The 26,219-nt window shown below is 42.1% G+C and overlaps 2 protein-coding genes across 2 annotated transcripts; both read right to left on the reverse strand.

Annotated features, from left to right (window-relative positions):
* Positions 1 to 3,918: 3,918 nt before the first annotated feature.
* LOC117855242 (peroxidase 72) lies at positions 3,919 to 5,582 on the reverse strand. Its single transcript, XM_034737548.2, has 2 exons — positions 5,253 to 5,582; positions 3,919 to 4,825 (listed from the first exon to the last, which is right to left on the reverse strand). Exons 1-2 carry the CDS (start codon positions 5,487 to 5,489, stop codon positions 4,046 to 4,048), a joined length of 1,017 nt encoding a protein of 338 aa, XP_034593439.1. The 5' UTR covers positions 5,490 to 5,582; the 3' UTR covers positions 3,919 to 4,045.
* A 5,500-nt stretch (positions 5,583 to 11,082) lies between these two features.
* LOC117854816 (peroxidase 72) lies at positions 11,083 to 13,123 on the reverse strand. Its single transcript, XM_034737069.2, has 3 exons — positions 12,788 to 13,123; positions 11,974 to 12,165; positions 11,083 to 11,899 (listed from the first exon to the last, which is right to left on the reverse strand). Exons 1-3 carry the CDS (start codon positions 13,022 to 13,024, stop codon positions 11,312 to 11,314), a joined length of 1,017 nt encoding a protein of 338 aa, XP_034592960.1. The 5' UTR covers positions 13,025 to 13,123; the 3' UTR covers positions 11,083 to 11,311.
* Positions 13,124 to 26,219: the final 13,096 nt, after the last annotated feature.

The following is a 26,219-nucleotide window of genomic DNA, read 5'->3' on the forward strand; positions in this document are numbered from 1 at the left end:
TACTGATTGCTCATTATCATTTACATACTTCGATTAAACAGAAAAAAATGTTTGCATATGTTAAAGGTGTAAAAAAAAAGAGCCTAGCAACTAGTTAGCATGTCACATGCCTCTTTCAAAACAGTCCCCAAACTTGGCATACCTACTGATAGGTGATAAGACCTGGGGGGAGACAAAGAAGTGACGTGAATGAGTATTGCCTATTGAGTACCAGCTCATTTGACTTCTGCTGTGTTGGGCTCCCGGATTCATTATTGTCTAGCGTCTACTGTTCCTGGATTTCTCATTTTACTCCTACAACACACGCTTAACCCACGCAGCAATCATGCGTTATGTGGAAGAGACGCGAAAGTTTGAATAGGCCCCCACATCACTTCCAAGTTAACCGACACTTCCTTTTCAGTACAGCTGAAAAATAATTTGTCAATGATTTTTGCGATTCGGTAGTGAGAGTAGTTTGGCATGAATAATTAAAGACACAATTATATAGCTCATCACGGAGCTGGTTCAGTGTATTATTCTGATATTCCTCTTTGCCAACCCTAATGTGTGGTCGATGGATTTGAAGTGTCCCTCGCGTGGATTTGCTTGCATTTTATAAGCAAACATCAATTAGGAAAGGAATCAGTAGGCAAAGGCAGTATATATCTTTGAATTACTATTTTTTTTTGGCAAAATACAATACAGTCACAAATGCTCATGTATACGCACGCACACTCAATCCTATGAATATACACACGCAATCCTATGAATTACTTCGTGTGTTCCAAGCTACTTTTAGCCTCGTAACGGGTTATCTATATCATCCACAGCTCACCATTTTACAAGGTCAAATTTTTTAGCTTACCTTTTTTTTTCTCTGGATACACGATAAGAGCATGCACGCAGAGAAGACTTTTGATGCCACCCTATTACGAATAGAATTAGCGAGCATTAATGTAATGAGCTCCCTTGGCATAGAAGGCTGGGAAAGTTTAAGCTAACAATGATGGATTAGACATAATTAATATTATGATGCCAGTTGATATTAGTTGATCGTAGATCAGAAGAGAACACGAAGACGACTACTACTTTGTTGACTGTTGGAGACTGCCCTTGGCTTCCAAGAGATGACTGGAAGACTGTTTGCTCAAGGTAGGGTCAGAGGCGCTTGTTTCTACGCTTCTGGAAATTTAACAGCACTTTACGCTATCACGCGCGTGCGATGAACATATGAAACTGTGCTTGCAAGCTTGCCATTCGATGACGAAATATAAAAGGAAGATTAGGTTGCAGTGAGTGAAATAGGAATGTAAAATGACACAGTTAGCCTTGCCAGCCTAAGCCTGTAATGTAACAAAAACAATATTTTTTTGGGCAACAATTGTACGCAAATTTTACTGGAGCCTCAAATACTGAAATACTAGGGTTTCGCAAAAAATATATGAAATACTAGGGATGTTATTAGAAGTACTCCTACATAGACTCATCTTCAGACAGACATTTGGATGAACGAGATACATTAACTACACCAGAGTCCTAGAACGACGATTATATTGTTTTAACCAAGTTATGCGGCATAGGTGTCTAGAAATTATACATGTGGTTTTCTTTATACAATAGAAAGTGAGCCTAACACAAATGGTTAGGGTGCGAGGTGTGATTGTGCATCTAAAGTTCTAAATTCTTGTTATTTTTTTTTCCAAAGGTACATTCATCTTCAACTCAAAATGCCTATTTCTTCTTAATGAAAACCACCCACCTAGTTGGATCTTGTTTTTTTACAAAACATATGCACATAATAAATCCCATATGCATGCTATACCATAATTGGTTAATAAAACTACTCCCCAGCACCCCTACTCCAACTTGTTAAAACTCGAACAAGAAGGCAAAGCAAACTCAAACACATTGAGCCACGGAAACAAAGTTGGAAGACTAGCCCCATCTCATTACCAGCAGCTCATTAAGAAAAATCACATCTAGCAGCTACTCCACATAAACAATCGAAACTTTTCATAGCCTTAAATTCCTGAGAATTAAAACTAAAACAAAGTACACAATCATCAATCATGTAAGCACAGAGGGTGCTCTTCTATAGGAGTATGTAGGCACCAGTATACCAACACACGGGCCTGCCTATCGTAACCAACTCTAGCATGCATTCGTCTGCTTTCCATTATCTGGCTGTAGCTGTACCGGTCTTTTTACCTGCTCCACCGGCCAGTGATGGGCACTGGCCCGTGGAATCTGGGTGTGGGGTGAGTGACCACTTTGACTCCTGAGATGGGCGTCAATCAATCATATTCCACGTAGGACCTATTAGCTATATTTGCATGTTTCTCATCTTATCTTTAGCTTCTTCAGGTCTTCCATAGTATAATGCTAATCTCACCCTCTCTTGGCATGAGAAAGTTAATTACTTTTCCCAAGAAAGGTAAGTTTGGAGTTTATGAATGGAAAGTAGCAAGTCACCATCTTGTTTGTTAATATAACGTCCATAACAAAAGCCAGGAACTAGACGCTGAAAGGTTTGGTAGTAGCCTAGTAGGTATTGTGGAGTTCCTTGCCTAAAACCTTCTTTTTTTTTCCCTCTAAGTGAGCACCATATAGTTCCTGGCTTTAAATAAAGATAACCAACAAATTAAAGGTGGGATGATGACTTAACACTCTCTAAAGGTTAGACTTTGCACTCTCATTTCCTTTACAACACTACTTCATCGGTTTGAAAATGTAAGGTGTTTTTAGTTTTATTGCCTAGCTAAGTCAAACTTCTCTAATTTTAACCAAGTTTATAGGAAAATATATTAACATCTATAATACCAAATAAATTCCTGAAACTAATTTTTTATATAATTAGTTGGTGCATTTTTCTATAAGCTTAATCAAAATTGGAGAAGTTTGATTTAGGACCAAAATAAAACATCTATATTTTCGAACGGACGGAGTATTACAACCCCATAGAATCGTGCATGGCTACATGAAAGCCTGCGTGCTTCAAGCACGAATGAAATGCCTCCATTTCTTTGCCACTTAACAACCTACACATCGATGACTGAAATCACGCACGCGTAAAAAAGAGTTAGGCGCTTTGCAAGTACAACTAAGGGAGGAGCACATGCATAATTAGTTGGTCATCATGCCCCTCCAGCTATCTCTCTTTGCCAAGCTAGCTAAATGATGACGCGGTTAAGCTTGGGAGAGCCAGCTCGATGGATGGATGTAGTCTGTAGAGACATGACGTGATCATACCCTTTCTTTCTTTGACAGGGACGCACGGCCACGAGAAGCACCTACATGAGTGATCGATTGACCTGCATCCAAGCTGGTCGTTACATATGCGCGTGCATGATAACTAACTGTCTGACCAACAAACCAATGACCTTCTCCGTTTCACAGACAACGATCGAGCTGGTGCCTTGCTGATAACTGGATAAATGACGCACGAGGATCAGCCATGTATATGCGTGTGTCTAGGTGGGCCTACTTGGCAGAGTTTCAACTCCAAGAATTCCAAGAGCTAGTCAATTTTAGCCCCATAATTTTTTGGAGTTGGAGATGGGAGCTGGTGAGCCATTTTATTCTTATTTTGGACTAAAAATAGCTAGTTAAAGTGTTAAACTACCTTATTCAATTTTATCATACAAATTGTAAACCGTACATGGATCCGATCGCAGAGTTGAAGCTCTGCCAAACAAGCACTGTATATATATCTCCTATCTTCAGATTCATATCGCGCGTTCATAAGCATGCATGTCTGATGACTTGCAATGGAAAATAAAGTTATAGTGTGGGGTACAATGGTTTCATATTTCTGACAACAATCTCTTCCATGAGTGAGTCCTATAAAACTAATTAGGAAGTGTTTTAACAAGCTAAAATTTCCATTTATCCCAGCTCTCGTGAGAGAGGATGGAATCCTTTGAATTGCCCCAGGTATAATCGCAATCAGGTGTTAAGCCGTTCTTGTTTATTTAAACCAAATATTGTCACAACCATCAAGTACACAATTGCTCATGAATCATGATAGTCATGGTGAGCACACAATGTAGCTAGCTCCTGATGATCAGTAGCGGTTGCCGTTCAGCCTCCTGCAGTTCTTCCTGACCTCCCCCTGCGCGCCCGTCAGCGGCGAGATGTTGCCCATCCTCACCATCGACCGCGCGAAGTGCTGGAAGAAGAGGTCGACGTCGGCGGCGTAGGCCTTCACGAGCGCCGCCGTCTCGGCGCTCTTGGTCAGCAGCACCTCGTCGGAGCTGAGGAGGCCCTTCCCGGCCAGGATGTTCCTGAAGTAGAGGTTGTCGAACCTGGCCGGGGTGGCGTGGTCCAGCGGGAAGAGGTTGTTGTCGCCGCCGGAGCGCGGGCACCCCTGCCGGAGCCGCGCCGCGAAGGACGCGTCCAGCGTGGCGTCGGCCAAGCCGTTGCCCGTCTGGTTGTACAGCCGCTGCCGGAAGCTGGTGCAGCGGGAGAGGCCGATGGTGTGGGCGCCGGAGAGCGCGACGACGTCGGCGACGTCGAGGCCCTGGCGCCGGAACTTGGTGACGATGGTGGGGAGGGTGTTGTTGGGCGCCGGGATGTCGTTGTTGGAGCCCTGGATGCTGGCGCCCAGCGAGTCGCGCCGCCCCAGCGGGACGTCCCAGTAGGGCCCGCCGGCGAGGACGGTGGAGTCGCGGGCGGCGAGGGCGAGGACGTCGGCGCAGGAGACGGTGCCGGGGCAGGCGGCCTCCAGGGCGGCCTTGATCTCGTCCACCACCTCGAACCCCCGGAGGGAGTTCTTGTTGGGGTTGGACCCTTTCTCGCTCACGATGCCGGTGCTGTTGTCCAGAAGCACCGAGGCGTCGCAACCCTGCAGGCAGGACAGAAAAGTGTCGCAAAAAGTTGGTACGTGCCATGACAACGGTGTGGTAACACTCATTAGGCACATGCATTGAGTGGATGATCAAAAATATTATTGCATATGAAGAACTTGCGTCAATTATTTTGAGTTTGAGGTAAGTAATCATTTTCTTTTTCAGAAAAAGGGAAAAAAATCAATCATCGGCAGTGCACCAAGACATGATGCCACCAAGACATAAGGTAAAGTAGCGTTGGCATGCGCAATATTGGTAGGCCATCTTATCATTGGTAAAATTTTACAGATTCCTCCTTGCTACCTCTTCCAATACCAAAAGTTTCCAGTTGTGCACTCTGCATTTGGAGCTATGTGCTTAGCAAGCATGACAGCCGTGCCAAAGCATGCATGTAACGAAAATTACAGCAGAGAGTTCACGTACCTTGACGAAGCAGTCATGGAAATGCAGCCTGACGAGCGACGCCGCCATCCTGGTCTCCCTGGCGACGGCCTGCGCCACGATGGACTTCACGATCTCCTTCGCCTTGGGGCACGAGTGGTCGTAGAACTGCGGGAACAGGCCGCCCCACGGGTGGCCATGGACGCCGCCGGCGAGGAGGAGGGGAGCGACGAGGAGGCAGGTGAGGAGGACGAGGCGACCATCCATGGAAGCCGCCATGGCAGTGCCAAGTGAAGATCAAAGAGAGATCAGCTTTGCTGTACTTGTGCTTCGATCTCTTCTTGTGAGGATGGTTGGATGAAGTAGTGGCGCGTGGGGTGGTGTATATATATATAGACATAGTAGCTGCAGCCTGCAGGAAGGTGGTGCGGGTGGTGCAGTCGATGGAAGGAGAGGAACCAGGGTGCAGTGGTTCGGAGCAGGGGACGGTGGGATCGGGTGCGGCAGGGCAGCTGGGGCTGTTGGGGACGATGCGTGCGAATCAAGTGAGCTATCCAGGGTCAACGCAGCACGGCCCCGCGCCCAACGGCAACTGCTACAGTAATTCTGCCAGGTTTGGAGTGCTAACGGCGGCCGTAGTTTCTGTTTGGGCGTCCGTTTGAGCTCAAATTAAAGAGACTGAGTTTTATTTTTATCCTAAAATTAAACTATGTGTTGAATTGAGAAGATGCTATCATGAATTGCTGATTATGCTGCTCATTTAGGCACGCGCATGATACGACATATCTTTTTTTTATAAAAAAAGTTAAACACTCGAACAATACAATGAGACTATGAGAGTACAACTTTTAATAGAAAATGTGTTTGTGAATTACTGATTTGTGCAACACTTTCTGCTGGATCTGGGATCCTTCCAGCAATGTCACTTTAAGTTTAAACCTAGTTATATTATATAGAAACAGAGATCAACTCTATACATAAGGGTAGTACCGTGGGAGGTCCACTTCTAATATTTACTTTCTCCGTCCTAAATTTCAAGTGCATATTTTTTTGCTGTGCACTTAAATATATGTTATGTCTAAATACATAGCAAAACTTATACCTAGAAAAGCTGAAATGACCGACGTACAATTTAAAGAGGGAGTATGATCATCCTACCATACTTAAGCTCGCTTAGCACATGACAATAGAACGAACATATCTTCAATGTGTGAAACCAAGCAACCAATGCAAAGAGCAGACTAGCTTAGGCAAAAGTGTGGTGTTGCTTCCCAATTAATGTAGCTACATATATATGTATATACATATATACTTTTGTCATACACAATCGTCTTTACAGGTTGAACAGTATTATCAAAGAAGACCATATGAATGATGACTGACCCCATGGGGCTTTTCTTTTAATTTTTAGTGGTTGGTGATCACGCATGTAACATGGATACGTATCCTTGTCTCTGTGCACAAAAGTATTATGGTACAGTGCACGCCGCACCTTTTCCCCCTACCATTCAGATCACAAAGGGGTTCTACAATGTGGTTTCTGTGATCATCCGCCTGGAGAGCAGCCGTGGATTCCGTCGAACTTTTTTATAGTACACAATACTACTTAATGCTCTATAGTTTATATAACATCTAACCGTTTATTATTATAGATAATTTAGTAACTATTACATTGTAAAAAATGATATTTCAAATGGAATAATTTTTTTAAACATTATGCTAATGTTAAAAATAAAATTATAGTTATGCCATTTATATTTTTTTACCATGATAGTTTTATACTACCTCTACTCCTAATGTATACTACCCATACCAGATGTGAATGTTTCAGTAGTATATGTTTAATCTTGATCGTCGGATATTTTTATATTATCCTTCTCAAACGCTAGTATAACCTAGTATTGTCCTGTCGGGTCAAACGTGCGGCGTGATGTACCAACTCTGATCAAACGGTGCATTATGATTGCTTGCATTGGCTTCATTACATTCGTGTTCTCATCACAAGCAGGTTCCTGGAAGTAGCGACTGTCTGAAAGCTTCCACATTGGTGCTGTGCAGATCGAACACGGATCAGTGGCCGTTTCTTGAAGAAAACAACACCTTCGCTTGTTACTGTCAGAAGACAGTTTATCACACTAGAAAAAAAAGCTTTATTCGAGGGAAATAAGGAGAAAGTAGACAGATAGTGGTCAACAGCTGTATTCATTGTCATTCATAACAAGGCTAGGGGGAGAAGCAACATGGAGAAAATTCAATGAGATGTTTCAATGTGGTTTATCTTTGTTTTGCACGAGATGTATGTTTAGCGTATTGATTATTGATCATTATTGTTATTTGTATATTTCTGTGGAACATAGTTTATTCCAATATGGTACTGGAGCTAGTAAATAAAAACTTATAAGCCCTACCGTCTTATTAGCAACTAGAAATAGCATGCCACATGCCTCAAAACAGGATACGCAAACTTAGTGTCCCTATTGCTAAGGATGTACATAGGCACCCATTTGTGTTTTCTGGGGGGTTAGCCGATTAGTTACGCTAGCAAGCCATTCAAGATCATCTCTCCTCCTAAATCAATTATGTGGAATGCTATTTTAGTTCATTTTTTCAAGTTTCTAGGTCGATATATCAATGACCCAAAATGATTAGGACATGCATCCCTATCTATTGCTCACCCCCTAAGACCAGCAGCAGACCAAAGAAAAGTGACATGATCTCAAAGGGAACCAGCTCATTATTTGACTTCTGCTGTGTTAGACCGCTCCTGAGTGATATATTATAATCTTGTCTCATGTTCGTCCCAGTCTCATTTTACTCCAGAATTCACACTTAACTACAGCAGTCAGCAGCAATCATGCTTTCTGTGCAGGAAAACCACAGGTTGAACAGGCCCCACATGTCTTCGAAGTTAACCAACACTATTTTTCATCCTTTTTTCTAGTACATCTGAACAATAATTTGTGAGTGATTTCATTAGTATATATCGGTGCATGTATGAATGATTAAATGTATGATTATATGCTGATTAATATATTATTCTGATCTGATGTTCCTTTTACCAACCTGTCGTGGTAGTGACATTTCGTGTATGAGCAAGCATAATTTGCTTGTAATTTATGAGCAAGCATAGATTAAATTAATTAAAGGGTAATCACAGGAAAATATCTTTCAAGTATTATGTGTGGTCAAAAATACACTTTGGATAATTAGCTTCATGTTGGATTATATTACCCCATTTCACTATTTTGCTACCACGTCAAACATTACCCTTTTTTTTCCCTCTCTTGTTACATTATTACTATGATTAGAGCGTGCACGAAGAGAAGACTTTTGACCTTATTGTAATAAAGCTTTGTGAGTATATAATGAGCTCCTTACGCTACGACTGATGTGTTAGGCGCGTACTTTATGATTGTGATACTATAGCTGAGACTCAGTTGATCATAGGAGAAAACAAGTCCAACTCACTGCTTTCTAGACTATTGGAGACTGCCCTTGGCTTCAAAGACATGACTCATTTCATTTTATTAATATGTTTTCTTTGTCATAAAATTGTTTTGCTAACTGTGATATGCATTGTTGCTTAAAGAAGGATCAGAGGTGTACGCTTCTAAGCTTCTCTAGAGTTAACAGCACTTCACACGACATGAGAAGCGTGAGATAGATTAAGGGTCTGTTTGTTTGAGCTGTAGCTTTTGAACTTTTCTGAGAAACTGTTGTTGCCTTTTAGTTCTGAAAAGCTAACGTTAGCTTTTAGAAGATGCATTTAGCTTTCTGAGCTCAGAAAGCTACAAAAAGCTCATAAAACTGAGTTTTCCAACTTCCCATATAAACTCAGCTTTTCTGAGCTTCCAGCTTTCCGGAAGCTGCGCTAGAAATTCGTTGTTTGTTTGATTTTCTAGCTTTTCACACTGAGAAACTGTCAGGAAGCTTAAACAAATAGGCTCAGAAACTGTTTTGTCATGAGCATGCTATCTATTCGATGTTATACCTGCATAGAAAAAGAGCAAAAATAAAATCTATTAATGTGAGGAATAAATATAAAAGGCTGGTACATTGTTGGGCCATGCAAATACTAAGGTAGTTCTATGTTACTGAACACGTCCATTTTTTAAATAAGACTGACACACATCTTCAAATGGACCGTTATATTGGATTACACAATAGTACCTTGATTTAAGCATTTTATACATCGAGGTGACTGAGGAATTACACTGAGAATCGACATATAAATATTTAAGCAATAGATGTAACACCTTTAAAAAACAAAAAGAGTGAAAAAAGAGAGATCAAACTGCATCATCCGGCCTAGCCCTACGTGACGCCCTAGAACCGATGCAATGCTCTACTGATGGGCTCCACCCTAATCCAATTTGTTAAAACTCGAGAAAGGTAAAACAAGTTTATATTAAAAACATCGAGCCATGAAAGCACATGAACTAACCTTATCATCACCTTTATTAAGAAAGATCACATCTAGCAAGCTGCTCCACATATACAATCATAAACCCATGACCCTAAGTTGCCAAGAAGGAAGATATTAAAGTACACAAACACAGTACAATCATGTAAGCTCAAATCAGGGATCTGCAAATTGTAACCAAGCAACTCGTGTTCCCTTTGATCCATATGGCCGGCCTTTTCACCTGCCCCCCCGCCGGCAACTAATCAGGATTGGCCACAGACTATGGGCAACCACTTGACTTTTGACTTTGAGGTGGGCGTCAATCATATGGGGTCATGTGACCTAACTAAGTGGTTATCCTTGCTTGATCTCGTCTCTTCTTGGTTCAAGGTTTAACTTTCTTAATTTAGTTCTTTCATGGTCTTGTATATCTTGCTATTCGGTCACATGAGAAAATTACTCTGCAAACCAGCTGAAAATATAAGTCTGGCTCTGGCATTTAGTTTTGTGGGTAGAAAATAGAGTAAGTGTCACCATCTCGGCTGTTAGGGTATATATGCACCTAGTAATTGAGGATACTAAAACAAACCATAATGGTGGTAAATAATCGGGAATGGAGCAATTCTGGGTTGGTTGTACGCGTCATTTAGCGCCCATAAAATCACTCTCTTATAGTGAACGCTAAAGTACCCAACTTAATTTGAGAGGCAAAAGGAAAATGGTTTCCCTTAAATTGTCTCCCAAGGTTGACCTTGACACTATCAAACTTTGGGCATAAATCTGTTAGAATAGATTAATTGTGTTACTCTCGTCCCAAAAATATAGTTGTTTTTTATTTGAATCCTAAATACAACATTCTTTCTTTCACCAACATTATCTCTCAAAATAACTTACTCAATAGAAAAAAATTACATATTATGATAGTTGCTTTCATGATGAATCTTCTAACATCATTTTTCACATTGCCAATCTTTATAATATTTTTTTTACTATTCACAGTCAAAGTTAAAATGGTTTGACTTAAGATAAACCTAAATGCAGGGATGGAGGGATCCGTTACCATGGCCACAATATATACATGAAAGTGCTCAGGTGTCATGAGTTCCATATATGACACACTTAACAATATAGTTCCATACCGATATGATGGATGTAATTGTTTGTATAAAAAAAAGCACTTTGCGAGTACAACAGATCGGGAGTTCCATCTTTTCCCTGCATCAAGTTGAAGAGTGCTGGTCTGCTGAATGAGCATGATGGCCCTAGACAGAGCTAGCCTGCTTTAGTCCTTTTATGTGACGACTGACGTCTGACTGGTCACGACGATGTCGACGTATCCGTGGTACGTTGCACTGATCCATTAACTCATCAGAACGCCACATGATCAGCTCCAAAAGACACTGGTGTGCAGCAAGGTGGTGGAGTCAATTCATCCACTGGGGATTCCTTGTTGTAACCAAACAGACAGAAAAGAACAAGCTTCCATTTATCCCGGCTTTCACGCATCGAATGGAACATTCTTTCTTTTACACTATAATGAAAAGCATTTGCAGTCCCCGGTCATGCTGCTGGTTAGCAGCTTAATCGGGCGTCAAGCCGTTCATGATTATTCAATCAAAACATGTCATCAACATCAACACCAACATACAAATCCAACACTCTCCACAAATAAAACGGTCAAGCAGCGCCCTCCTGATCAGTAGTGGTTGCCGTTGAGCCTCCTGCAGTTCTTCCTGACCTCCCCCTGCGCCCCGGTGAGCGGCGAGACGTTGCCCATCTTCACCATCGACTGCGCGAAGTGCTGGAAGAAGAAGTTGACGTCGGCGGCGTAGGCCTTGACGAGCGCCGCCGTCTCGGCGCTCTTCGTCAGCAGGACCTCGTCGGAGCTGAGCAGGCCCTTGCCGACGAGGAGGTTCTTGAAGTAATAGTTGTCGAACTTGGTGGGGGTGGCGAGGTCCAGCGGGAAGAGGTTGTCGTCGCCGCCGGAGCGCGGGCAGCCCTGCCTCAGGTGCGCGGCGTAGGAGGCGTCCAGCGTGAAGTCGGCCATGCCGTTGCCCGTCTGGTTGTACAGCCGCTGCCGGAAGCTGGTGCAGCGGGAGAGGCCGATGGTGTGGGCGCCGGAGAGCGCGACGACGTCGACGACGTCGAGGCCCTGGCGCCGGAACTTGGTGATGATGGTGGGGAGGGTGTTGTTGGGCGCCGGGATGTCGTTGTTGGAGCCCTGGATGCTGGCGCCCAGCGAGTCCCGCCGCCCCAGCGGCACGTCCCAGTAGGGGCCGCCAACCTGCGGCCGGGGTCAGTAGCTAGTTGAGATCACTAAGAATATATATAATAATCGTGGTCGTTTCTGCTGCTTACAAGGAGGGTGGAGTCGCGGGCGGCGAGGGCGAGGATGTCGGCGCAGGAGACGGTGCCGGGGCAGGCGTGCTCCAGGGTGACCTTGATCTCGTCGATCACCTCGAATCCTCTGGCGGAGTTCCTGTTGGGGTTGGACCCTTTCTCGCTCACGATGCCGGTGCTGTTGTCCAGCAGTATAGAGGCGTCGCATCCCTGCACACAGAGAAAGATAGTGACAGAGAAGATTACTAGTTAGATTAGGCGCATGAGAGTCATTAGAAACATGCCTTGAATGGAATATCAAAATTTCACACATGTTGAGGCTGTCAATTATTGTGTAGTCATATTTTTTTCATAGTAAATAATTAAATAAACGAAGGATTGATGAACCATGGTACAAATAAAGTGGCGTGCTCCTCTTGGAAATGTAGGTAGGCTATCTTATCACTGATACGGTAAAAGAAAAGTTAGCCTAGGAACTGCAGATTCTTCCATGCTGACTTTTCCAATACCTACGCACATATATAGAAAAAAAGTTGGAGTTGTAGACTGCACTTTAAGTGATGTGTTTATGCAGATGAAGTTGGTAAATAGGCACAATAATCATTGAATTTTTAGTGCCTCATCATATGTTTGTTTGGATTTCAAAAATAATTTTGTACGGATCACGTACAGTTCCATTGTACTAAACACAGAAGCCAAAACTTTATGGTACGAAACGTTGCTGATTAGCTATAGTGCGCTTCGGGAACTACAAGTTTATCAGGCGTCACAATAGTGCAAAACATGCAAACAATAAGATACAGTAGCAAAGAGCTAGGAAAGCAGTAGCAACCTGGACAAAGCAGTCATGGAAATGCAGCCTGACGAGCGACGCCGCCATCCTGGTCTCCCTGGCGACGGCCTGCGCCACGATGGACTTCACGATCTCCTTCGCCTGGGGGCACGAGTGGTCGTAGAACTGCGGGAACAGGCCGCCCCACGGGTGGCCATGGACGCCGCCGGCGAGGAGAAGGGGAGCGACGAGGAGGCAGGTGAGGAGGACGAGGCGACCATCCATGGAAGCCGCCATGGGAGCGAAGTGACCCAACAGATCTTCTTGCACAGTGCTCTGAAACTCACAAGTAGAGAAGAGAGCTTCTGTGCTTTGGATGGCCAGATGAGATGGGCTTTGGGTGCTATTTATAGCTGGAGGGAGGCAGCTAGCATGTGTGTAACGAAGGGAAGGTGGTTAGGGATTTGTTAGGGTGATGCTTATAGAATAAGAGGGTGAGCAAACGAGCGAGCTAGGTCGACTCCACATTGTGTCCAACTGCTACGGTTGTTCTTCCATCTGGCTGCAAGTATGACTGTTGATGCCTCAGTTTTAGCTGACATTTTGACTGTTGATGCTTCAGTTTTAACCGAAATTTGCATGGACAGCATTGAGCTTCTAGTCCCAAATAATTGTAGGCGAAGAAATCGTTTCTGATCAGGTGAGACATTTTTCCACTCAGAAGCGACAAGTCAGCAGTAGGTACAGTACGGTTACAGGTTACTGCAGAAACAGCAAGTGCTGCTTAAACAGGATTGAACTGTAAGTGTGTGTTGAACTGAAATAAAGAATATTGTTTCGCCTAGCAAAAAAAAAAAACACTGAGAAGAAGATATGATGGATTGCTGATTATGCTGATCATATAGCTAGGGGCTAGGCACAATGATAGAATATGCAACTTTCTGTCTATAAATTGATCAGTTGAATATGTCCTCTGCAGCATACAAGAGCCCCCTTCCGGGAAATCTAGCTACAGCAAAATTAGGCAGCTTTACAGTAGATATCAGTTCGTCCCAGTAGTAATATATTCACCCGAACTATATAACCTCGCTTATTAACAGTTTAACACTATGTGAAACCAAGCAACCAAAGTTCAGAGGAGCCTCGGCGAAAAGCATGGTTTTGCTTCATAGTTAGTCCAGCTTCTTTTGTTATACACAAGGGTTGTTACAGGTTGAACTTAATTTACTATATTAATGACGACCATATGCAGACTATGCCCCTGGTTTCTTTGGTTTTTAATGGTTCGGTCATCATTGAACACGTATCAGTATCCCTGTCTTTGTGGAAATGATAATGAAAGGTACACAAGCTTCTGGGATTCAAGATGAGTAGTGAGTAGCGTCTAAGATTTTCCATTTATTCGTCATGGTTCCATACATCAGAGTTCTACTGCCAAATTAGGGTAGTTTTGCCGTGTTACATTAGCTAGGTGAGGATCACTACATGAAAGATGGGGAATGGCTTGTCAAACGGCTTGCACAACATGCTTAACATGGTTGCATTGCATTATGCTGTGTTCAATCCAGGGGTCTAAAAATAAGTGACTGATTTTCCCAGGGGACACAAGTACACAGACCAATCCAGGCGATATGATGTGGTGTACCAACTCTGAGCCACACGGCGCGTGATGATCCGTGTGTTAGGTGCTCGCATGGCCTACATTCTTGTCACGAGAGCAGCAGCAGGTTCCTGGAAGGACTTAGCTTGGATGTTGTTTGTTTGAAAGCTTCCAAACTCAAACAGGTCGGGAGAAAGCTTGGTTCTTCCGTGCAGCACGTATCAGTGGCCGGTTCCTTCAAGGAACAAAACAACAGCGTGCTTTGTTACTGTCAGCATACTTTTTTTAGGGCAGTTACTGTCAGAAGATTTTTTTTAGGGTAGTTACTGTCAGAAGACTTCAGAGGCATGCATGCACATCTGTAGTTTGTCATGAATGCATTGCAAAGAGCAGATAGGTTCGTGGCTTCTTGCATATGGTAGAGGAGTAAAATTTTATATCCCTAGCAACTATACTGATAGCATGTTACATGCCTCAAAAGAGGTCACAAACTTTTAGCATCCCAAGCAACTGCTGAACCCTGGAGGAGACCAAAAAAAAAGTGACATGGACAAGGGTACCTGCTCATTTGACTAGGCTCCTGATTCATAGCTGTCTTATGTTCTCCTCCTCCCCTTTCCCGGTCTACTCTTGTAATTTACTCTTACCAACATTTCTGAGAAGAAAGGGCCAAAGTTTTAGTAGGTAGGCAAGCATTATTTATTTTTTGTCATGCATCAGCTGAAAATAATTTGTCTATGATTTCTTAGTAAGTCAGTGGAAGCTGCCATGAATAATTAAAGGAAACTATTACGTAACCGATCGAACTCTAAATAAAGAAAACAATTACTCCCTCCATTCCAAATTGTAGGTCGTTTTGGCTTTTCTAGATTTATAGATATTATTATGCATCTAGACGTATACTATATCTAGATATGATGTTATTCTGATATGTTATTACGCAACTGATCGGAGAGCTGTTTAATGTATATGTTATTCTGATATGATGTTTCTTCTACCAAACCCGGATGTGGTGGCCAGATTTTGTGTGCCCCTCACAGGGATATGCTTGTAATTTGTAAGCAAGCATTGATTAAAAAAGAAGGCATTATATTCGTTGGCAAATATCTTTTAATTTATTTTATGTGGCCCAGAACACTTTGATTAGGTTCATAATTATAATGTGTTATATTACCATATTTCACCAATTTGGTCAAAGCATTACCTTTTTTCTCTTGATGTTACATTAGTTATGATTAGAACATCCGTAGAAGATGTTTGGCCTTATTTTGAATAAATCTATAGCGAGGAAATGTAAATCGTCTAACAATTCCGTTCAGATCACTGTTATGATTATGATGCTGCTAGTTGTATGTGTGTATGTGATGGTCGTCGAAGAATACTTTGTTGACTATCGGGAGACTACCCTTGGCTTCAAAGGGATGACTTAATTTCAGTTTATCCATGCGTTTTGTTTGACATATTGCGAAAGTGGTATTGTTTGACAGGATTATGATGTTGCTATTCTGTGAAGCATGACGTGTTGTTGCTTAAGGTAGGGTCCAGATGTGTTTTTTCCTAGGCTTCTGGAAAATTAACAGCACTTTACTCAATCTTTGAAGCACGCGATTAACATCAGAAACTGTCGTTACAAGCCCGATCCTTCCGCTGGTGCCACCGCATGCTGACTTTGACTGCTTGTAAAAAGGTGAGCAGTAGAAGCTAATCCTAGTTTAGAATGATAGTACTTGTGCATTGACAACTCCCTGCACAGATCTGCAGCCACCTTCACCGGATCTGCCAATCTCCAAGCTCGTTGAGTCAACACAGCCTCCAAGCTTGTCAGCTTCTAATCCGGTTGCTTTGTGGCCCGGATCTGCGTTTTGCCCCTCAGAATAATGTGTTGGTAGTGATTTATTTTGTTCAACTCCACATTTTTCGCACTTTTAAGAGATTTTGCCTGAGCGATTTTCTTATTTGCAGATGAGTGGAGAAACCATTATTTGTCATTCGAGATGTTTGCTCGTGGTAGCAGTTGCTTTCAAGCTACAGGTATATGATAGATTTCATAAACAGATTAGACTGCAGTTTTGTGTAACCATTATTTGTCATTTGCGTTAACCTATTTTGGTGTAACCATTATTTGTCATTTGCCTTATCCTATTTTGGTGTAACCATTATTTGTCATTTGCTTTATCCTATTTTGCATTGGACAACATCAGCATCATATCTTTGGTTGCATTTCACTGATTAATGCTTATGTAATATCTTTAGTTGCCTTATTGCTAACTTAGAAATATTATTGTTTACCATATCTGAGAATTCTTGTTATCTGCACTTGCATTTTTTCCTTTTAGCTCTAACGCTCAAAATTGCTGATTCATGGTTTCATGTTGCAGAACACAATACACAAGGATTAATGCATTATTTGGACAAGAACATATGTTTTTGAGTGAGCATGCAGGTATAATTTTGTGTCAGATAAAATATATGGAGAAACTTATGGCTCCGGTATGCTTACAGTCATAATTCTAATAACTGATATAAAGTATGGCACAATGATAGAAAATATGCTTGATTCATGCATGATCTCAATGCTTCTGTCTTTTCTTTCAAATAAAGTATGCCTCCAACTGTTCGCTATGATGCAATACTACTACTGTCATTTACCCTTGTGATTTCTGAAAAAATTTCATGCAACAAGTGTCGATGTCTATATTATGATGTATTACAATTAAGTTGTTGTGGCTTCTTCTTACAATGTTGCCTTAATAAGTTAATGTTTAGTTCCTTTTCACATGCAAGGAAAGAAGACGACTGAAAATGGTTCATCTCAATCGTGTTGAACACAGGTCCACATGTATGTCATCGATGATGTGTGTTTTTCACTTTCTATGAAATGAGATGTAGACAGCCACATTTGATATGTATGTGCTGCGAATTTATTGAAAAATAATGATTGCTTCTATGGATTGTACAAAGGTATAAGCCTTTTCATTGAAATTGCTTGTATGGATTGTACAGAGGTATAAACCTTTTGATTGAAATTAGCTATATGTGCAATGTATCTGTTTGTGATTGAATTTGCCATGTCAGTTGAATATTTGAATGAGGTAATTTGTGTACTGGACTTTCTCTTTTTTTTTAGTTTTTTAGTTGGGTTTTCCCTGTGTGGCAACTGACAGAGAAAATACTTTAACCTGTCGGTTCCTGACGCTTTGCCAGACGCTTTGCCAAACCTGACTACATGGAGATTCCCTGTGAGGAAACCGTCAGGGAATATCCGTCAGAAAAATATGTTCTGACGGAAGACTGACAGGCAAATTTATTTTCTGTGTCGATCTATCCCTGTCAGGATTTGCCTGTCGGTTGGCCCACAGAAATAATTTTTCTGACCGTTTTCCCATATTTTTCTGACGGGATTGGGTACACAGGAAAAAAGTAGTTTCTAGTAGTGACAAGGCATAGCTTATTAGGGAAGAAGAGGTCACATCTTATAACAAAAGGAGTGAAAAGGAAAAGAGATATAAGCTTTTTCACTGCATTAGTTGTTCCAAATGTCTTTTTATTATAAGCAAAATCCTAAATAATACTTATAATTATTTGACTGACTTATATTTATGTTCATATGGATAAAAAAAGTTCATATAGCTTCAGCCTATGTCGCTGACTAGGCCGGCAACAATCAAAACGAACTCAAAATATAATCCAATTTGTTAAACAAAGGCAAAACGAGCTCAAAACGCATTGAGCCACGAAACCACATGTCCATAAACTAACCTTATCACCATCACCATTTTATTAAGCCAAATCACACTCACACCTATCTACCCGTCTACTCCATATTCAATCATAAACTCCCATAACCCTAAATTCACAGAAAAGGAAGAAACTAGAGTAGTACACACTGCCCAAACACAGACATGTAATCTCTAATCTCGAAGGAGGCTCTACAATAAGCAGTAGTACTGTACCAACTACACATGGGGCCTGCCTATCGTAACAAACTCTTGCGTCTGCTTCCATCTGGCTGTACGGTCTTTTCAACTGCTTCCTGCAGTCAACAAATCAGCATTGGCCACGAAATCTGGACAACCACTCGACTTTTGAGATGGGCGTCAATCACATGGGACCTATCTAAAGCGGTTACAATTTTGCTTGATCAATGCATGTTTCTCATCTCTTCTTCTTCTTCTTGGGTCAAGGTTTAATTTATCTTCTTTTTGGCTATATCCTTTCCATGATCTACCTCGCTCATGTTTCGTACGAGAAATTAAGATTACTTTGCAAGCAAAAGATAAGGTTTGGTATTTTACTGGTGCAATGTAGTAGTCATCGTTTTTCTTGTTGTGGTATACATCTAGTGATCGTGAGTGTGGAACAAACGTATTGATCATAATACCAAAACTGTGCGAATTTGGTAATGGTTGCCATCAGGTACCTAGATCATCGGAGCTCAAATCTAGGCGACTACCTCTTTTCTTTCAGTTAACGCAAAAGTTCGTATGTGCTGATGTATATACTATATATCTCCTCCATAGCTTATTATAAGCACTACAAGAAACAATCCCCTATAGATAAGTTTTATTTTTAGGTTAGATACGCTTTATTTCATCTCTAGTGAATTATAGATATGCTTCACTAAAGTGTGTCTGGAGCGTCTCACTATGAACCATGTCAAGAACTATAAACACGTTTTGTCAAACGTGTCTACAATTCGGAAACAACACTTTAAAAACGTATCTACGTTGCAAGTTTTGAAGTGCTTTACTAAAGTATGTTAACAACCATATCTATTGACGGGAGCATAAGAAATATAGATACGCTTTCAATAGCATAGCAATCCAAGCGTGGCTACCACTATGTTTTGTTGTAGTGAAGGTGTGGTTTGTCTTGACACGGTCCATGAATTAAAATAAACTTTTGACTGTTCTATATTTACATGCTTTACCTATGTGGAGCATGATCCCACTTTGTGATATGTGAGTCAAGATCATGACCATGATGGATGCGGAACTCGGGAAGCACAGTAGCATGACACACGAGCATGAGATTGACGACCTCTGCATCATAGTTTGTCATATGTAGGAGTTTGCCCTTGCTGTTTACTAGAAAAACAAATAGAGTCCTCGCGAGGATTTTTTTTTTATAAAAAAAACTGAGGTTGCGAGCTTCTCTTTACTTCTTTAGTCTTTCCATTAGGGGTGGCTGCTAATCCTCTTGAGAAAGAGAGGAGAATAACCAAACAAGGTCTATGGGGTGACTGCTACGCTTCTGTTCCCAGAGGGGGGTTTTTGCGCGCAGGAAGGAGGCCAGATGCCAGGTTGGCCGGCACCTGGCTCTGCCACGTGGATGCAATGCCACTCACGATTCACTACACGCTTCCTTTGACAGCGATGGACGGCCCTCATCCGTTGACCAGAGGAGACTAGCCCGTCAGTTACACCCATGCAGCCATGCTAACAAACTTGCTCGCCAACCAACTTACATACCCACCTCAGGTGGCTGACCCTTTCCTTCCGTCCGTTCCAGTCCCACCGTCCCACGGAGGGTGGCGAGCTGGTGCATGCGTCCTAACCTGATCGACGACGACGCACTGCTGGCCGCGGACCGCTGCCCGCTGCTACTCGGCTGCCAGATCGTACATGACGCGCTAGCTTTGCCATAGCACGTAGGCGTGTGGGCAAAGACGCAAACGCGTCATGTGCTGCCTGCCCTGCCCGGCTGCCCGTGCCCGGGTACATCGTCATAGCGTGACGCCAAGTGAGATTTCCGCTCAGCGTCGGTGACCTTGTCCTCCCGTGGGTCAAAGGCTCGGGAAAGGCCACGCACGCCGACAACGCCGGCCAAGGACGACGCGACGGGCAGGTTGATGGCTGGCGGGAGTGGTTGCCATCAGGGCACCAGCGATGTATGGTACCGCACCTGGTCTGGGTTCCACATGGATGTAATGTTAACTGCTATTTTGCAGACAATGTGTAGAAACGAGCAGCTGAATCCATGCGTAGGACCTGCTCGATTAAAAAAACAGCTGCTCGGTTAAACTTGAATCGGCGCTACTGTTAAGTTGGTGTCAGAGTTTCGAGTTATTTTATTCGCTGGTACCCGATTCCATACGGGTTCTCCTTGGAAGCATTAAGCCCTTGTTTAGTTAACCCCCAACTCCCAACTTGACACTATGCAAAAAGAAGATTTCCAATCACATCAAACTTGCGGTACATGCATGGAGTACTAAATGTAGACGAAATTAAAAACTAATTGCACAGTTTTGTTGTACTTTGCAAGACGAATCTTTTGAGCCTAATCAGTCAATGTTTGGACAATAATTCACAAATACAAACGAAACGCTACAGTGTGCTACAGTGCTGGTACAGTAATTTGGACACTCCAAATTTTAGCAACTTAACAAGGCTAATTGTATAGGATCAGATTTTCCTGCACATTGGAGAGGTCCTCATGCATGCATTGGTGCAGCTGAAAATTCCGGCGCGGCCTTAATGCTGGCCAGGGCCGGGCGTAGTCGACTGACTCCACTCACAGTGCTGATGCGACGAGCTACATCGAGGCTGGTGCCCTGGAGCAGCAGAGATTGAACCAACTAAGGTTCGTTTAGTTCCCAAGTTAGGAGTGGCAAAATTGGCATTTTACCATAAATGCGCAACTGTAGCGTTTCGTTTGTATTTGTGAATTATTGTCCAAATATTGACTAATTAGGCTCAAAAGATTCATCTCGCAAAGTACAACAAAACTGTGCAATTAGTTTTTGATTTCATCTACATTTAGTACTCCATGCATGTACCGCAAGTTTGATGTGATGGGGAATCTTCTTTTTGCATAGTGTCAAAGTTGGGAGTTTGGAGTGAACTAAACATGACCTAACCGTTTGGATCTCAGCCACTGTACGTGCACTTCCGACGAAGTAGCAACAGTATGTAACCTTTCTTCCTGATGACAAAATTGCTTGTTCAGATAACATGCCACTTCCAGGAAGGAGACTGCAAAACCATCGGCCTTGCAAGAGCAAGCTAGCACATCTTCTGTCAGTAACACACTACTATCTGCTAGCTGCTTAGAGTAGTGCTTACAGCTGGCGTTGTCATTACTGCTTTGCTTTACTGCTGCCAGTGTACGACCACTTGAAACTGCTTGCAACTCTGGCGCAGTTGCAAGTACAGCGTTCCATTGACAGGTAGGTACCATCAGTCTATCAAGCCCCAACAACTAAAGTGAAGGAATTCTGATGGGTTGGAACCGAGAAATTTCGTCCGGGACAAGGTATACAAACTGCTGCAACTACTAGCAGCCGGTAGGATATCAATGCATGCTGGTGCAGAAACACACAGGATTTGGAACAAATCCTAGATCGCAGGAAAAACCAGACCTCATGACAGTTGGATTACCGAGCTTCGTCTACGCACTGAAGCTGGCTTCTTCAGAATTCTGAACCATCCAAGCACCCAGGCGTCTGCAATATTCAACAAAATAAGCAGGGTCAGAACAGGCTGTGTTACTTGTCCATCTGCAGCTCAAGAGGCACTACATTAACTCTCAAAGAAAAATAGGTTTACAAGGTGAAAGTGCCAAGAGTTTCCAAAAGGGAAAACATAAATACATGTTCTACTTTACTGGAATTGAGTGCTGTAACTGTAAGAGAATATATTGAGTGTTGTAGCTGTAAAAGAATATACACAAAAGGTAGGGGCTTGCCCCTCATGTTCCTCCAAAAAATATAGACACAAGGTTTTCAGTTATGCCAAATATAATGACATCTTCACACAGAAATTGAACCAACAAGGTGCCCAAGATAGATCGCAACAGCTCCACAAATGCGTGAAGGAATTACCAGCTTTTGAACGAAGCAACGAACGCCTCTAATCCCTTCACACCTCTAATTCCTTCAGTCCCCAATTATTGATGAACTGATGAGCCTTAAATTGCTTACACTGTACCATCAATATATATCTGGTTTGAGAATTCATACCTGTCAAACTGAAGTTGCATATTGTATTTCTTATTAAACTATGTTCTATTAAACTGAAAATGCAGAGCATGAAGAACCTGCCACTATAATGATTCCTTGAAAATTCATCGCTGAGTGAATCTGGAAGAGCCAGTGAGTTGGCATTAGATGCTCTGATCATGTACGTGTGTCTTTGCCTCTTTAGTTCAAATTATTTTGAATTTGACATATAGCTTTCTACATTTTGAATTTGACTTACCCTTTTTCTTTGAATGTGAAGGGGCCAAAGCAAACGGACAAGCTTCTTGATCGTGCAATTTTTTCCAATTCTACCGAACCCATCTTGATCGTGAGGCTATTATCCTCCTCTCAATGCATATTCTGGTGTTATTTTTTTTCCAATTCTGCATTTCAGTTTTAGAAAGTGACTAGGAAGCTCATGAGACTGACAATATTAGTTGGGGTTATAACATATGTTTCGTGTGCTAAAAGCAATGAGCATTTTTTTATTGTCTCCAATTATATTAGTTGATGAGCCTTAAATTGCTTACACTGTACCATCAATATGTATCTGGTTTGAGAATTCATACCTGTCAAACTGAAGTTACATATTGTATTTCTTATTAAATTATGTTCTGTTAAACTGAAAATGCAGAGCATGAAGAACCTGCTGGTACAAAGATTCCTTGAAAATTCATCGCTGAGTGAATCTGGAAGAGCCAGTGAATTGGCATCAGATGCTCTGATCATGTACCTGTTTCTTTGCCTCTTTGGTTGAAATTATTTTGAATTTGACATATAGCTTTCTACACTTTGAATTTGACTTACCCTTTTTCTTTGAATGTGAAGGGGGCCAAAGCAAACGTACAAGCTTCTTGATTCTACAATTTCTTTCAGTTCTCCTGAACCCATCTTGATGGTAAGGCTTTTATCTTCTTCTCAGTGCATATTTTGGTGTTATTTTTTCCAATTCTGTATTTCAGTTTTTGGAAGTGACTAGGAAGCTCACGAGACTGACAAGACTAGTGGGGTTAGAACATATCTTTCCTGTAATAAAAGCAATGGGGATTTTTTTATTGTCCCCAATTATTGAGCTGATGAGCCTTAATTTGCTTACATTGTACAACCTATTCGATATATATCTATTCTGAAAGAATTAGCAAATATGTCTAATTCTGTTAAACAGAGAAGAGGAAGTGCACTGACCAAATCATCATTCCAAGGAGCTTCATCGTTGGCGAGGCCAACCAAAAGGTTTCTATCTACTGCAACTTGTGAGGAGCCTACAATAGACTTCTTCGAGGGAGCTCCAATATTTGTATGTTTGACGATCATTTTTTTCCATATATTTCGGTCAGTTAACGTAAGAATGTGACATTCTTACATGTGCTGCAGAACACAGTTACGTGGCCACTGGATGGTTCCAACAAGCAATCCAAGGCTGGGCACTGTATGCAACTGGTCACTACCGATTATGGAATTTTGTCGGGGGGAGAACTTCTTGATGTTAGTTCTGTTCTATGCCTTGAAATTTTTTTGTTCACAACAGCTAAAACGGGAACATTCTATCTCACTATAGCATGAAAGAGCAACTGGGTGACACTAATCATCAATGGCAGAGAGGGTTGGGTGTATGGTTTCAAAAACAAGCATGAATGCTTTGAGTTCAAGCACAGAAAATTAGCATATTTGATGGCCGAGAACAACCGGAGATGTGAGCTGCTTTCAAATTACAACGGTGAATTGCCAGCCCCCCCCAGGTTTGTGATGCGTGCGCTACTTTTTTGGTGTATGGGCCGGAAGCCATGAAGTTGAACAGTGTATTCGATAAGACTGGTTTCTCTCTTGATGAGGATCATGGTGTACCCTTAACAGTTGGGACACTGGCAAGGGCGAAGCTAGAGCACGGACGACCTGAGTGCACACTTTAATATGTATATGTATAAAAACCTATATATATCCTATACAATGACAAAAGTGTTAGGACGGGATGATTAGTGCATCGATATAATAAATTAAGGGATCGATTTGCACCAATTAAAATATGAGGGACACCAATTCCCCAATTACATGATTTTGTATATTACTCCAATACCCTAAGTCTCAAACATCGATCAATCCTTTCTTAGTTGACTGTCTCTTAGCTGACTGTCTGGTCTTTCTTAATTATATTACGTTCTGCATGTATATGCTAATAATTGATATCGCTCACTGTTGAGAAATTGGCTAGGAGAGAGGGGAGCACCTCTATTTATAGGTGCTCATGATCATTGTGATGTTGCCAGGTGGTAACTTCCACACTTTTCAATATAAAATATTCTAACTCTAGAACCCTCCTCATCCTTATCTAGTTTCTTGAATTGTGGTGCTCATGATCATTGAAATTTGGAGCAAACAAGGTTCTGTAAGGAGGCTGTAGCGGAGAGAAATAGAAAGGGAAGCTTACTAGCAGCTTGAGGCCGTGGGCACCGATCTGGCAAGGAGGCATGTTGCAGCGACCGGTGATGAGCGAATGATGCTTCCCTATCTATCGCGACTTGCAATTTGGAACTTGGACGATGAAGTTTTTGCATTTTGAGCAACCGCAATTTTGCGAGTGTTGTTTTCCCAACCGGGACTAATTAATTAGGACTAAAGGTCTCCATCTTTAGTCTCGGGTCTTTCACCCAGGACTAAAAACCTCCTTTAGTCACAGTTGGTAACACCAACCGGGACTAAAGGTATCTCCACGGACTACAAAATTTAGACCCAGGACTATCTTTAGTCCTAGTTTTAAAAACAATCGAGATTTTGTTAAGGATGGTAGGTCGTTTTTCTACTAGTACAACTCTTGCTCGTCATGCGCGCGACACACTTGGCTTGTTAGCAGACGACCACTGACCCGTCCATGTGGGTTTTTTCTGATACAATGCTTTGAACTGCCCCGTTTGTTTATTGCGCTGTTCTACCTGCAAAGAAAGTATGCAAGTGCAGCAAGTGTGGGCTGCTGGGCCGGATGGTGGTGCATGCATCGGAGTTCAGCGAATGCATAAGTGGTGGAAATTAAGTTCTACTCTGGAATCTTATTTTTTTCCTGGTGACTGTGCACTCGGCAAGCCTAACGTGACTTCGCCCCTGGACACACTGGAGCTGTCACTCCTTATGAAAAGATGGAATACCATGGCTAAAAGCAAACTACAGTATTGTGCGGGAAAGCTATGCAATCCTGATGATAACAGAGGTCCCAAAATCCCTCGATCAATTCCAGGTGTAACAACAGCAGAAGACTTGTTAAATGAAGTATGTGTGTGACCCCGCTGAACAGAGTGTTACATCCACCACACTGTAGAGACTGGACAACATCCCCATTGGATATGGGTGCTCAAATTGCTGCTGGTAAGCCGCATCACTTCAGTAGACAGTTCACGGCTCCCTGGCCTACCCTCCCAAAGGTATGCTAAACAGTTATTTAACTTACGTTAAAAAAACAGTTATTTAACTTACGTTAAAAACACAGTTAAGTGTTTGGTGTCCTACATACATAAACTTTCTGTACTTATGATCTAACTTTGAGCATGTGAGTTTTAAGATGTAATGATGATGCCTACTTAATTAGTATTCTATTGTAAGTGCAGATAATAGCATCAAAGCATCCAGATAAATTCATTGACCCTAAGGAGGTACTGCAGTTGCTAAAAAGATAGCTGTATGTTTCTTGCCAAGGTGAGATTTTGCATGTCTGGCTGCAGCATTGTATCACTTTGTTTCAGCAGTGGCTGATGGGTTAATATTCTCTGCTGATTGCAGTGGAGTGAAGGATAAGGATGTTATGGATATGCTGATTGAAGGGGAGTGAAGGACCTGTGTAGTAAATTCATGGAAAGGTTTAAAAATGAAGCATTATTGGCACCAGGCTGCTGCGAGGTTTAAAGTTGCGATTGCTACAGTGCTCTATATGACTCGTATTTGTCTAG

This window comes from Setaria viridis, chromosome 5, assembly GCF_005286985.2.
Source record: "Setaria viridis chromosome 5, Setaria_viridis_v4.0, whole genome shotgun sequence".
Classification (NCBI taxonomy): domain Eukaryota; kingdom Viridiplantae; phylum Streptophyta; class Magnoliopsida; order Poales; family Poaceae; genus Setaria; species Setaria viridis.